This window comes from Eleutherodactylus coqui, chromosome 3 (assembly GCF_035609145.1).
Source record: "Eleutherodactylus coqui strain aEleCoq1 chromosome 3, aEleCoq1.hap1, whole genome shotgun sequence".
Taxonomy (NCBI): domain Eukaryota; kingdom Metazoa; phylum Chordata; class Amphibia; order Anura; family Eleutherodactylidae; genus Eleutherodactylus; species Eleutherodactylus coqui.
The window spans coordinates 160,220,434-160,235,121 of NC_089839.1; the positions used below are offsets into that span (position 1 = coordinate 160,220,434).

General features: G+C 45.7%; 1 protein-coding gene across 1 annotated transcript in view; it reads right to left on the reverse strand.

The window, feature by feature from the left end:
* Positions 1 to 13,802: 13,802 nt before the first annotated feature.
* The window catches only part of CFAP92 (cilia and flagella associated protein 92 (putative)), a 113,508-nt gene continuing 112,622 nt past the window's right edge, over positions 13,803 to 14,688 (reverse strand). Inside the window, exon 18 of the mRNA XM_066596456.1 lies at positions 13,803 to 14,051. Coding sequence (XP_066452553.1) covers positions 13,856 to 14,051 — 196 coding nt within the window. The 3' untranslated portion in view covers positions 13,803 to 13,855. The remainder of the gene's footprint in view (positions 14,052 to 14,688) is intronic.

The window sequence follows — 14,688 nt, forward strand, 5'->3', positions numbered from 1 at the left end:
TCTTCCGACATCATAGCTGAACAGCCTTCAATCAGAATGTCTTTAGATGTCAAACAGTGGATTGGAAAGGGTTAAGCCAGGCTTAAAACTGTGCTTATTAGGGATTAACCTATTGTTCGGGGTAGCTAATGCCAGAGAACTTGTGCAGCTCAGGAGACGGAAGGGAGAGTTTCGGATTATGTGGGACGGTTGTTCTGCTAATGATCTTACACTAATGTCCCATTTAGACGGGACTAGAGTTGTCTAAAGGGCTGCACAAGTGCTGATGTCGCCGCTAAGGTCGTTAGCGCTCGTGCAGAGTGTTTAGATTGGCAGAGAACACAGCTGGATCCATAGGCTTCTTGCTCAGGCTTTTACCTTCTATGTGAAGCACTGAGTGGGGAATGTTTACACAGCATAAAAACCATCACAGGATTCACGTTCTCACTGAACGTCAGCGATAATGAGTAGTCAACAATGTGTTTGCATTTACACGAGACGATTATTGCTTAATTTCATTAATTTTGAACGAGTATGGGTAGGGTTGTATACAGGACTGAAGGAAGAGTTATAAAATCCTGCTAGATGTTACTTTAGGGAAAGGTGAGGATCCTTCACATGTGTGGCGTTAACGGCCCTATTCACATCTCCATCAGCTGTTCCATTCGGAGCCTCCCACAGAACATATTGGCTAAAACGCAGCATTTAGCGCTGTTTTGTCTGGTAAAATGGCAGCTGGAATGCCAGAAGATGGATGGACATTATAATCAGTGGAGTCGATTTGCCTCTGCATTTGTGTCAGATCCAGCCGTTACGGCTTAGAGGACAGAGCCAAGCAACAGAAGTTGCCCAGAGCCATACCACAGCGGTGAATGATGGTCTAAGCTGGAAGGAGAGGCTGGTGACCGCACTGGATGTCATTGGTAGCATGGGATGCCTTCAAGTCCAACCCGATGCTATCTTGCATCGTACATTCTGTATGTGCTCAGATTTTGAGCATTGGCCTTGGTACTTATTTGCAGCCTTGATCCTAAATCTTTGCTGGTTTAATAGCGGCTTCTCTTCTTCACAGTGACAGTTCATTCTTTAAAGGGCTTGTCCCACAAAAAAATATTCTCTGTAGCGAAAATCAGCTCCTAATTAAATATTTTTTTAATAAGAGTAAATACAAAAAAAAACGTTTATCACCAGAAATATTAAAATGGCGTTACCTCCTGTTTCTATTCTGTGCCTGGGGCTAAAAGTTTATATACCCAGATATTAAGTGTAAATAGAAAAATGGTTAATTAGGGGCTGCATTAAGCTATAAACAACATTCTTGGGGAAATCTTTAAACTGTGTAACTGTTTGGTTTAATCATCCGTTCCTGCAAGTAATTAAAGAAGCTGTTATGGCAAACAAGGAGGAATCGTGTAACCAACAGAGGGTTAAATGCACCAGATCAGTATGGCATATATGACTTTGTATCTGTGTGTGATGCAATTATACTTTTTGTCTACTAAGAATTATACAAATAGTGTATTTCTTACCTGTCAGCTGTATCACATTGTAGCAATAGTACTGGATAATCCATAACTTGAGCTACAAGAATCGGCAACTGCACTGTGACTGGGGACAAGAGACCTCGTTTTAGTGTCCCTGCAGTGAAAAGAAAATGGAAATACCTTGTGCTGTTGGGATGTAACATACTTGTATACAAGCATCCTTCTGCGGCAGATAACTCATGTAATTCAATTTTGCAACATCTATAAAAATGGATGAAATATTGTAAATATTGGTCCTGGCAAGATGGTTGTGCCCACATCAAAGATAAATATCTACTCTCTTTATACTTACCTGACCTGTAGCAAGTTATGCCGTATGCATGGAAAGGCAGCAGCTCCAGGTCAGCATGGTGAACTGTGCGGCTCCTCCAGATGTGCATAGCGGCTTCTCTATAACCAATCCATGTCTGTCACTTGTATTATTATAAAACATGCATACACTTCTTGTGAGACTCTTCTAAATCAGAGGGCAGCATATTATGCAAAGAATTATCATTTATAGGCGGATTGTAAAGAAAAAAAAATTATTTTGCATTTCCTTAACCCTTTCCAATCCAATTTCCCTGCCACCCGCACACTTCCCAGCTCTTATTTATTTTTGGGTGGCAAAATGTGTTGGGTAATTCTAAGGAATCTGCAACTGAAGCACATAAAGATGACCCGGCATGATTTTAATAGCAAAAAATTTTTTTTTTAAATTAAAGTTTTCAGTTTTTCACATTGGGATGATTGTTTGTAATAATCCTGTAAATATATTGGTATTACATACATTTATATAATAAGGCTCAATCATTTCTAATTTCTCTAATAGAAATATCTCTCGCTCTCTCTCTAATATAGTGCCATAGGATGCCTCTGTATAACAGCATACACTGTGTATAGCATGCTCTAACACTATGCAGAGGAGAGCTCTGATATTGGAGCTCTCTTCTGCATAGTGTAGAAACGTGTCAGGCCTTGTCTGCCCTGGCAGTTATGCAGGGAAATCTCAATGTTGGATGAGGTCCAAAACTGGATTGGAAAGGGTTAATAGAACAAAAGATTTATCAAATGCAACAAATTTTGGATGATAATGTAACCTATGGTCATTGGTGATCACAATACTCTCCCATGTTTTGTCGTTCAATACGTGTTATTTCTATTGATTTTTTTTAAAATGGTGTATAAAACAAACTGTTGTAGGAAATCCCTGGAGACTGTATAGTATAAAAACATAGAAGTAAATACCAAAGCTGCATTAAAAATAAGGTGAGAGAAAAACACTTGGGTAGAAGAGAAGCCTTTCAAGCCAGATAATACATCTGGGGAAACAACTGTAGTTTCCACTATACAAAACTGTAATAAGAACGATGACACTTACCAGGTGAAGCGGGACCAGACACAACAAATTACTACCGAAAGCTGGAGAGAGGATCTACTACCCTGGCTAGTTTAGATCTCCAAGAATCTGTTGTTGAAACTCAATCCAGGTCTGGCAGATAGAGCAGTAAAGCGCCATAGCTTCCGGCTTGTCAGCAATCAAGTCTTCTATTCTTCCAAGGTAGATTCTGACTTTTGCAGTGATGGCATAATGCTTTTTTAGCTACCTTTTATGATGTAGCAAGCAAGTGAAGGCTGACGGGAAGCAGTTTAAGAAGTAAGGTATTGGGTCTACAATCCGAGGATATGTCCTCTACTAATGTGGGGACTTCAGACCAGAATCGTTGAACAGAACGGACAGCTCCACCAAATGTGGGACATGGTACTCCTACAACACCTGCCAGAGAGCAACTGGTACCATCTGTCTAACAGAGAGGATACCCTATACCAACAAGAGACTATCTTATAAGAGGTCTCCGGTGTCTTTTTTTTAAAAAATTTGTTTTATTTATTGATAGGCAATTTGTGAAATACAGAATAGAAAGAAATTTGTTCGGTACATAGTGATATGAATATAGTCAGAGTCCTGGTTTGACTTAACCCGGATTTTGATACTGTATTCCTTAAGGTATTTGATTATATGTTTGTAACAATAAACTTTTGAACTTATGAAAACAACAATAAACTCGGGTCCTGTTCTTCTTTGTTCCAGATCCTGAAGATGGAAAGTTACAAGTTTTCAGGCGTTTGTCAGGGGGGGGGGGGGGGTGTTAGGGATCGGGGAGGGAGGGGAGGGGTTAGCATAGGGTAGGTTTAGATTTCAATCGGTGATCAAAGTAGAGTAAGAGTCTAGCCAGGCTCCCCATACTTTTTGGAATTTAGTCGGGCAGCCTCTATTTTGGTATATGATTTTTTTCATATGAAGTTACAGTATTAACAGTTTGGATCCAGTGTGGGATTGAGGGGGGCTCTGTTGCCATCCATTTTATGGCTATCTCTTTACGGGCCAGGAACAGTGTTCTCTCAAGAAAGACGCGAGTGTAGTATGGCCACACCTCCTCCTCCAGCAAGCCAAACAGCGCCACCTTAGGGTCCAGGTTGATGGATAATGGGGGCCGTAAAAGTGAGTTCACGAGGTCTATCACTTTTGACCAGAACTCGTTAACGAAGTGACACTCCCAGATCAGATGCCAGAAGTCCGCTTTCGGTTGGTGGCATCTTTGGCATGAGTCTGAGGTGGTATTACGCATTTTATGCAGACGGTTTGGAGTGAGGTAGGCTTGGTGTATGATGTATAGTTGAATTAGCTTGTTGTTTTCGGCCGGTGACACTGATAGATGGGATCCAGAGATGTCCTGCCACTCTTCAGGTGTAAGGGATGTGATGGCGAGTCTCCATTTGTCATATGCTGGGGGTGGGCCGAGGTCTATTTTTGCTGAGAGGAGGTGTGTATAGGGCTGATATTAGGCCTTTGGGTCCTTGGGACTTGATGCCTATTGTGGGGAACTTGGATATGCGGGTCGAGGTGGGAGGGAATTGGGAGTTCAGGGCATGTCTTAGTTGGAAGAATCTGAATAGTTGGAGGTGCGGGGCCTGCAGCTTGTCGCGCAGTTGCGTGAATGTGGGGAGTGTTCCGTCATATATATATGTCTTTTAGTGCGTGTACCCCCTGGGTTGTCCAGTACTTTGGGTCTGGAACGGACTGTAGTGCGGTGAGGCCGGGGTTATTCCAGAGAGGTAGTTCTGGTATCACACCCTGGTAACTCTGCAGTGTCTTTGGTTCTTTCCATATGCTGAGAGCCAATTTATGAAGCGGGGTTAATTCAGTGGGTTTAGTGCATTCCGGGAATTCTAAAAAATTCAGAAGATTGTGTCCTGTTACTTGTTTAGCTAGTTGTTTGTCTGCTATGGGTAGTTCTTTGTCTAGGACCCAGGCTCTGATATTTCGCAGTTGCCCTGCCAGGTAATAAAGCCGGAGGTCCGGAAGGTCCATTCCGGCTTGTTCTTTGGGTCTTTGTAGGGTTGATAGGTTCAGTTTGGAACGGGAGGAGTTCCAGATAAATGTTATAATTAGGGAATTTAGGGACTTGAAAAGGCGTTTGGGGACACTCACTGGCATGTGCTGTAATATGCATAGACATTTGGGTTGGCTGACCATTTTAATAAGATTTATGCGCCCAGCCACAGAAAGTGGTAGCTTAGCCCATCGTTTCAGTCTATGTTTTATGTTGTCTAGGAGCGGGTTTATGTTATCTGCTATTGCATTGTTGTGGTCATATGACATGAGCATCCCTAGGCATTTGAATGTTGAGACTGGTTTTAGTCCATATCTTGCAACGCAGGGATCATTTTTTGGACCAGTCTCTGTGTAGAGGATTGTTGATTTGGACCAGTTGACATATAGTCCGGAGAAGTGGGAGAATTTATCTATGTGTGTCATAGCTTGGGCAAAGGAGTTTGATGGGTTCGATAAGAATAGGATTGTGTCGTCTGCGTACAGTCCCAGTTTGCTTTCAAGGTCCGCCCATTTAATGCCGGTCACGCTGGGGGCGTTTCTTATTCGAATCGCCAGTGCTTCAATGGCTATGGCGAATAAGGCCTGGGATAGAGGGCATCCCTGTCGGGTGCCTCTTGTCAATTGGAATTCTGTCGATGGGATGCCATTGACGATTATATTTGCGCTTGGGGACTTGTATACAGTTTTGACCCATTGTTGAAAATTAGGTCCGAATCCAAAGCTGATCAGACAGGCTTCTAGAAAAGCCCACTCCATAGAATCAAAAGCTTTTGCCATATCAAGTGAGACCAGAGCCCAGGGCATGTTATATTGCTTACCTAGTTGAATAGCTGTTTGGACTCTACGGATATTTATGGTCGTGGATTTTCCTGGCATAAAGCCCGTCTGGTCGGGGTGTATGATGGAAAGGATCACTTGGTTTAGTCTGGTGGCTAGGATTTTAGTTAGGATCTTGTAGTCCGTATTTACCAGTGATATAGGCCGGTAAGAGCTACAGTCTGTAGGGTCCTTCCCAGGTTTCAGGATCACTACTATAGAGGCTTTATAGAATGAAGGTGGGAGTATTTTGTCTAACTGTGCTTGGTTTAGTACTTCAAGGAGTTGTGGGGCTAGTTGTTCGTTGTATTTGCGGTATGTCTCTATTGGGAGACCATCGGGTCCTGGTGATTTGAGAGCCATGTCTTGGATTATTAGTTGAATCTCTTCCAAAGTAATAGGGGCTTCTAGGAGGTCAACCTGCTCTTCAGAGAGGGTTGGGAAATTTAAGTCTTTTAGGTAGTCTAAGATGTCTGCCACCGTGTTATGAGAGGAGGAGGTATATAAGTTGGCGTAGAATTCTTTAAAGCAATTTGTGATAGACGGGGCATCAGTGAACTCCATTCCCTGTTGATTTTTGATCTTAAGGATCGTGTTTGTTTGGCTTTCACGCTTGATAAGATTGGCGAGTAAGTGACTAGATTGGTTTCCTAGCTCAAAGTAGTGTTGTTTGGAGAAAAATAGTTGGCGTTTGGCTTTAGCGTGTATTTGGTGTCTATGGAGTCGGGATAAACTGAGCCAGGCTGTTTTATTGGCTTCTGTGGGGGAAGATATATATATTTTTTCGGCTTCTAGGGTCTAATTTTTCTATCTCTTTATCGGCCTGAGATATTAAAAAAATCAACATGAGATGGCCGATTTAAGGAATCCACTGATATAGGCCTTAAGCGTGTCCCACTTCAAGGCGGGATGGGTATTGTCACTGTGGGCGTCTAGGAATAGGGAGATGTGGAAGGGTGTCTGGTCATCCGATCCAATGAGCTTGAGCCAGAATGGGTGCAGTTTCCAAGTGGGCCTTATACTGAGTTGAGGGAATTTTAGGGTTAGCAGTATAGGGCTGTGGTCAGAGATGCCTCTCGGGCAGTGTGTTATGTTTGAGAGATATATTGCCAGTTCCATGGAACTGAATATGTAATCGACTCTTGTCAGCGCGTTGTAACCCAGTGAGTGGCAGGTATATTCTCTTGTTTCGGGGTGATGGGATCGCCAGAGGTCAACCCATCCGACGCTTTCGACTAGTTGTCTCAGAGGGGAATTTAAAGTGGAGGTGGGGTTAGGGGGTGTATGGAATTTGTCTTTAGTGGGGTCCATTACCATGTTAAAGTCACCTAGGCAAATCACTCCTGCCAACGGGTAATGATGTGCAAATGCTATGGCAGTCTGGAGAAGGTGAAGATTATTATGAGGTGGGTTGTAGATGGATAGGATGACATATGGTTTGGAATCTATTTCTCCGTATACAAATATGAATCTTCCTTCGGGGTCCCTGCGGGTGGCAATTGGGTTCCAGCGTAGCGACTTGTGAATTAGTACCGAGACGCCCCTGGAGGAGGAGGTGTGGAAGGAGTGGGCGGTCCACTGGATCCATGGTTTTGAGAGGGTGTCTGCCTTGTCCCTGATGAGATGGGTCTCTTGTAAGCTGATGAGATGTGGGTTTATTTGTTTAATGTATGAGAACACTGTCCTTCGCTTGAGTGCTATGCCGAGCCCGCGAACATTCCAGCTAAGACATTTTAGGGATGTCATTGCTTACGTGGGTGTAAGGTTTAGCTATTATGTCTGTGCCCTTTGGGTGGGGGAGGAGGTAGGGCGTTGGTGGGTGTGAGGGGAGGGGTTGTGTTAGCGCCTGCTTGTAACAAACATTAATGCAGAACAGAATACAACAGTTTGAACCATTAATCTTTGACATCTCGCTAAAATTATGACGCGGGCGTCAAAGAACAATAGAATAAAAGAGTTAGGAAAGGAGGAGGATAAAGAGACAAAGGGAAAGAGAAGGAAAAAAAAATAGGAAACCAAAAGAAAAGGAAACGATTTAGCTACAATCTGATTAGAAGTAGCAGATGTTATGCTGTTGGGGGGAGTCTCTTGGTGGCCTTTAGAAGTTTGAGGTTGACCGCCGGGTCTCTGAAGTAACTTAAGGGTGCCTCGGCCATGTTGCACGCCGCTTATGCATCGAGAGGGCGCCGAGAATTTGGGTTACATCAGCGTTTAAAGTCCTGTTGCTAAGTATGATGGGGTCGTTCATCCTCTTGGTGTTACGGCATGCATATCCAGCCATTCCAGGGCTTCCGCGGGAGATTGGAGGAAGACCGTTTTCCCCTGGGCTATTATTCGTAGGCGAGCTGGGTATGCCATTGAGTAGAGGATCTGTCTTTCTTTGAATTTCCGCTTCACTTCTGTGAAGGTGGCTCTCTGTCTTTGTAGTTCGGCAGAGAAGTCGGGAAATATGGAATCGTTGTATTATTGTACTTTAATGGGCCCTTTAGTCTGGCTTGGCGCAATGCCGCATCTCGGTCTCTGCAGTTTAGGATCCTTACTAGAAAGGGGCGTGGGGGGGCTCCCGGTTGTGGTGGTTTTGTAGGGACTCGATGGGCTCTTTCTACTGTAAAATGGGTAGAGAAGGTGTCGTCTCCCAGTAACGTTTTCAGCCAAGTCTCCACGAATGTTTCCAGGTGAGAGCCCTCTGCTTTTTCGGGTAGGCCTATTATGCGTAGGTTATTACGGCGCGAGCGATTTTCTAAGTCCTCTGTTTTGGACTGACAGAATTCTATTGCTCTTGTTGCCTTTTTGACCGCCGTAGTTAGTGGGCGCAGTGAATCTTCTGCGTTGGAGACGCGGTCCTCCATCTCCCGCATTCTGTCACGCATATTATGCAAGTCTTGTCTTAACAGGGAGACGTCGGATTTGATCTCCTCTATTTTGTTTGTGAGAGAGGATTTGCAAGTGTTGATTGCATCTAGAAGTTGGCGCATGGTGGGTTCTGGGTTTTGCCCTGTTTCGTTTTCAGGCTGTTTCGTTTGTGTGGGTCGCGTTGCACGCGGGGTGTGATCAGGGGATTCAGTGCGGGAGAATTCCCTTACCTTTTCGGCGGCTGTGCCGCCTTTAGCGCGTACTCATGATAGAATTCGTTAGATTGGCGCGGCGGGTTATGAAGGATGTCGTTGTAGTATAGATGGTGTCGGTATATTCTTGTAGAGATCAGTGGTCCGTATCTTTGTATTATTATGGGCTGTTGAAAGGAGAGTGTTCGGTCGTCTGGACCGTGGTAGCGTTCGATTATCTTTGGCCTAGGTCAGGCCGCTGTATAAGGCGGCAGGGGGCTGCGCCAGTCAAATGCGGTGGTTCGTCGGCTGCAGGGCACAGCAGGCCGCCCCCGCCGATGCGGTTTAGGGACTGAGGTGGGTCGGTGTCTGCCGCGGGACCCTTTTTTTTGTTGGTATAATCCGACCCAGTCCACTCGCGGGAGAGTATTAGGGTAGTCGGCCCCTCAGTTATCTTAGGCGGTAGGGTGGTTTTGTCGTTGGCCGCCTAGCCAAAGTCTGAGACTGGGAGGGGTCTATATGGTCAGTCTTGGGTGTTGTCCCCCAGCCCCTTGTGGGTAACTTACGGTTTGTCGCCGGCTCTGCAGGTCCGGATCTGAGGAGGAAGTCCCTTCAGGAGTAGGGTCCCGGGCACCGTGGTCCGGTGGCGGCAGGGTAAACCGGGGATGAGCCGCTGCGAGCGAGCTGTCAGGGGCGGCCAGGCCAGCCGCAGCCCGCGCTGGAGGTAGGAGAAGAGGTCCTCGGCCTGCAGGGTCGGGATCGGGTCGGCACGCAGCTCCGCGGACGGCACGTCGTGAGGTGCTGGGTGTCGTTGCTGTGTAGCGGCAGGGGCTGCAGTGCGGTGGCTCCAGCAGATCACAACCTCTGTCGGGTCCTGCAGCAGCCGCGCAGGCACAAAGATGTTCTGCGGCGGTTTCAGTGGAGACGGGTGCTCGGCGACGTCACAGCGGCTCCAGGGGAAGCGTGCAGTCCCGTCGTGGGTCCAGCCGGGAACAGCCACTCACCGGCGGGGAACGGGCAGCGAGCCCCAGCTTGCGAGATCAGCCCCGGATCGGAGCGGCCGCCAGGAAGTCGCAGGTAAGCGGTGTCGGGGCGGTCGGAGGCGGCAGGTGGCTCGCGGCTCCTGCCCAGGTCTCGAGGCGGGGTGGTCCGGCTTCGGATGCAGGGGAAGCGGGGGGTGTCTCTCTCTTCAGGGGTAGGGTTGTCGGTTCCAGTAGGGGGGGGTTGCCCCTACCCGGCTCCCGATTAGGTGCAGGCCTCCGCGGCCTGGGGGTAGCGTAGAGGGGTCCCGGCGTGAGTGTAGCGGTGCAGTCGGCCCCGGGTTCCAAGGGAGTCTCCCGCTGGATGGCAGATGGGAGAGGGCAGCCTGCGGGGGTCTCGGCAAGCCGGGCGGCAGGATGCGGCGGCGGGTTAGGCTGTGTGCAGAGCGCGGGAAAGTGGTAGGGCGTTGGCGCCGTCTCGTTCCTGCCACAGTCCGCAGCTCTATTATGGGTGCCAGGAGGCTGCAATCGGCCCCAGCTGCGGTCCGGTTTGTCCGTTGGGGATTAAAAACCTCTTGGTATTATTTAAAATGTTCTAGTCAGGCCAGGATTATAAGCGGATTTTGATGTCCCCCCTGGGGAGCTCTTCTCACTTGCGACTCTCCATGTTGGTCGCAGGCCACGCCCCCCCAGGTCTCCTGTGTCTTGGTGGTGATGAGTGAATGAACACCGTTGCACCACACATCTAGGTCAAACATCTCACTCCCGAGCAGTGCAAAAGGGAGGAACTGGAAGAGTGTCTTTCTTCCCTGTCTTCTAGACACACGGAGGAAATCTACACAGACATTTCTGAAAAGAGCCATTCTTACAGCCACAAGCTTACCTGGACAGGTACTAGTACCAGAAACATACATAAAGGCAAAATGCTATTTGGGGGAGGCAACACCGGCGTAGAATAGGGATAAACATCACTTACGAATCATTTGGTGGGGTTCTGCTTAGTACTATACTTGCACACACAAGCCTTGGCCAGGATAGGTATCTGACTCGCTGTTCCTCAGTATTTTGCACATGTGTTACCTTCTCCATGTAGCATTTTGTTTTTCTGCAGGCTGCTGGGAATTGTTTTGTTCCTGCTCGTGTGTCCTCGTATCAGCAAGTATGGCCTTTTCGGTGATTTTTATACATTGGGAAGAACTTAACTGATTAGTACAGGAATTAGACAGGGATCTTTGTTGTAAAGCCATTTGATTATGGAAGGAGAAGTGGGAGCAACTCAAGTGTGATTACCTGCAGTTGTTGGGTTCTCCTAACGCCTGATTATGGCCTAAAGATGGAGTAGTGACTTGAGAGAAAAATTGTCCCCCTACATCAGGTAATTTTCCCTGCCTAAATTGTGGTAATATGTTGAAGGGTAATAAGTTTAGGCATCAGTAGAGAGTTCATTATTAAAGGAAGATAAACATGTAGATCAGAGTATGTTATCTATGCTATTTTATGCCAGTGCAGCTTGTGGTATGTGGGGTAGAGGACAATGGAGATAAGAGAAAGGATAAACAAGCAGTGAAACATCTTGTGGAGAAAAAAAATACTAAATCAATTAAGGTTTGGGGTGATAGATTCAGTGGAACCATTAAGGAGAGGATGAGATCAAGAAAATTGGTTAAGAATGAAGGAATTGAGATAGATTTACAGATTGTAAACCTTGAGCCCTAGAGGTTTGAATTCTGAGTAGCAGTATATGCAGAAAACCCCTTCAACTTCTCTTATAAGGCCTCCTACAAATGACCGACCATAGGATGTCCGACTGCTGAGACCCACAGTAACCAGACATAATCTGTGGATGAACCTGGCAGGAAGTGTTCTGTTCCACAATAGGATGGGATACCAAAGATGCCAAATGGAATTCTTTTTCCTGGACCATTATCCAAAAATCACAGACAAGCAATATTTTTTTACGGACACATTTGGAGACTATAATGAATGATAAAGATAATTAACATGTCTATAGATCAGATACTGATAAGAACTCATTACCAGCCGGTCTCACGTAACCGGATTTGAATTGCAGACTTGCCGTGGTAAAAAGCGAGTATTGGAAGGCATGCATTTTCAAATTTTCCTTCACACTCGCAGACACGGATTGTGTAGTCCACGAGCAGCAGAAAAATTACAGCACTCTCTATTTTACCACAGAATCTGGATGGATGGCCTCCATTGATGTCAATGGACGCATCTGACCAGCAGCCCATATGCAATTACAGGCTTCGGCTAGCCACATCATTGCTAAGCGACATGCAGGAAGTACAAACAAACAAAGAAAACCATAGTACTGCAGTGACAGTCTGCGATCCTCCACAGTGATGTGCAATACATCAAATTGTCGTACACAGGGTCACCAGCTGGGTTCACGGTTGCAATTCGCTGTGGGCCTCTCCGCATGTGGAATCTGAACCAATTCATGTGCGCTTGACCTTAAGCTTTATTCACACAAGCGTATATCGGTCGCCGTTTTCATGGCCGGCCGATATATGCTACCATCTGATGAATTGGATTCCAACGCATCAGATCAGATAGGCGATTTTCGGCCGTGTAAAAGCACCCAGCCGGCCAAGATAGCGCATTTCAGCCGGAGCTTTTACGATGGGCAAAAAAGATAGACCTGGAACTATCTTTCCCAGCAGGAATACGTCGGACACTGCATGGGCTCCTATGGGAGCCTATGACAGCTGCTGGCGAAGGGAGGTGGGAGGGAGTTTAGCAGCATGACTGCTAAACTCCCCCTTCTCTCCTCCTCTCTGCCCCTTGCCGACTGTTTGCAGTGGGAGGGGGAGAGAGCTAGTTGCTAAGCTCCTGCCCCGTCCGCTCCCATTGCAGGCTGCCGACAAGAGAGCACACTAGCTACCGCCAGTTCCCTTGCCGAGAGCCATCGAGGGGGACGAAAAGGGGTAGGCAAATTCCCCCCCCACTCAACGGCATTGCGGCCTTGGTGTATATATATCGGGCCGTCTGGACGGGAGCACAAACAGTAGATTTGTGCGCCTGTTCACGCATTGTTACAGCGCTGGTGGGCAACCGTGAAACCGCCTACGCTCATGTGAAAGAGCCCTTACTGTGAGCTGTTAAATGGCAATAATTACAATCATAATAAACTACTAAAGTACAACAAGTCCAATAAAAGATCAAAGATACATTTTTTTTCACGGACACTGGAAAAGAGTGCCTTTTTTTTTTTTTTACAGACTGCCCAGGAATTTCTGGACTGTTGGCAACCCTGCAGAATACACATCACACGGTGCCCACTGAAAGCACTGGACTGTCCATCTGATCCATAAACATGCTGCTATCTCCACAAAGACACTAGATGTAGCCATTTACCTGTTGGAAACATTTGTAGAGGTCATGAATGAGGAACTCTCCTCTATTAAATCCAAATGACTTAACAGGATTGAAACAGTTTTTTCTAAGGGTTGTTTCACATCTGACCTCGGGGTTCTGCTTCCTGCGATATTTGGGGAGCAGGAAAGGGGAATCCCTGTGGCCCAACGGCTCCGTCTCAGGACAGAACTGAATAGCGCCAAATGGGGTCTGATCGGTTTCCGCTCAGCTGCCTGGGTTTTAGCTGGATGAAAACACGCTACATGCAGAGCTTTATACTCCAGTATTTTGAGCTGAATCTGTGGTGGAAGCTCCATGCAGTGGTTACAAGGCAGATGTAAAACCAGCCAAACCCCTTTACCAAGCAAGAATACCTGGGAGACCTTTACATAGCCTCAGAAATATACATCTAGCATTATTTTGTACAAATGTATATTTTCAGCACATTCAGAACAGGTTTAAAGCACTCCTGTCATTCTGAATATGCTGCTTGGTCTACTCCTCCTCTATAATACAGTATGTCTGCAGATAGAGCAGCGTAGTCAACGGGATAGGCCGGCTTTAAAATAATAAAATCAACAAAACAGCTTCTAGAAGCCAATTATGGTGCACAAAACTCTTTTCCACAATTTTCCACCTTGTCAATCCTTTGTGTAGACATAACACAAGACTACAGAGTAGGACTTCAAATATCAGCATTTTATTGACAAAGATGATCCTTATGTGGGTGGTTTCCAATTACTGTATATGAAGCAGGAAGCCTTCATGGCTCTGGATCTGAATAACATTCCTGAATTCATCTGCAATCTTTGCTACTGAATTAGCTTTGACATCTGATTCTCCAGACTTTAAAAGGATAAAGGAATTTTTCTCCTCTTTGCTCAAATCCTTGATCTTCCGCTTATAAATGACTGAATGGTCTGTAGAAGTAGACCTGCAAGAACCGAGAAACACATATAAGGCCTTCAGAGGAGAAACGTGCCAAAGCTATAAAAGGAAGATTGGAAAATTTCAAAGAGCAGAATAATTTATGAAGGAGAGCAAATACATCTTAGGTGGCTTTGAGCATGTGACTGGAGGTATCACTAGGCACCAAAAGAAGGGAAGAACTTTTTCAGGTATATTATAGTGAGTGACAGAATGAGTAATCTCTAGCAATACAAAGCTACAAAACAGGAAAAAATACGTGTCAAAATTAATGAAGCTGCAACTAACCATTAACTGGCGGATGCAACATACTTATGTGAGTACACTCTGGTCTGAAGATTGCTACTTCTACTTTCTCTGAAGTCATTTCATTTTTATACCATATCAGTCATTTTAGGTGACTACATTAATATTGAGATATGCTATGCATTTTATTCCCATATCCATTGATCTATGGTTTTAACCCTTTTCAATCCAATTTCCCTGCCCTCCGCACGCTCCCTAGCTCTTATTTATTCTGTGTTGGGAAAGCGCGTTGTGGATTCCTTGGAATTATTCAACAGAAGCACATAAATATGACCCATCATAGTGATTTTATTAGCAATTTTTTGAAAATTAAACATGAGTTAGGATGTTTCACATCA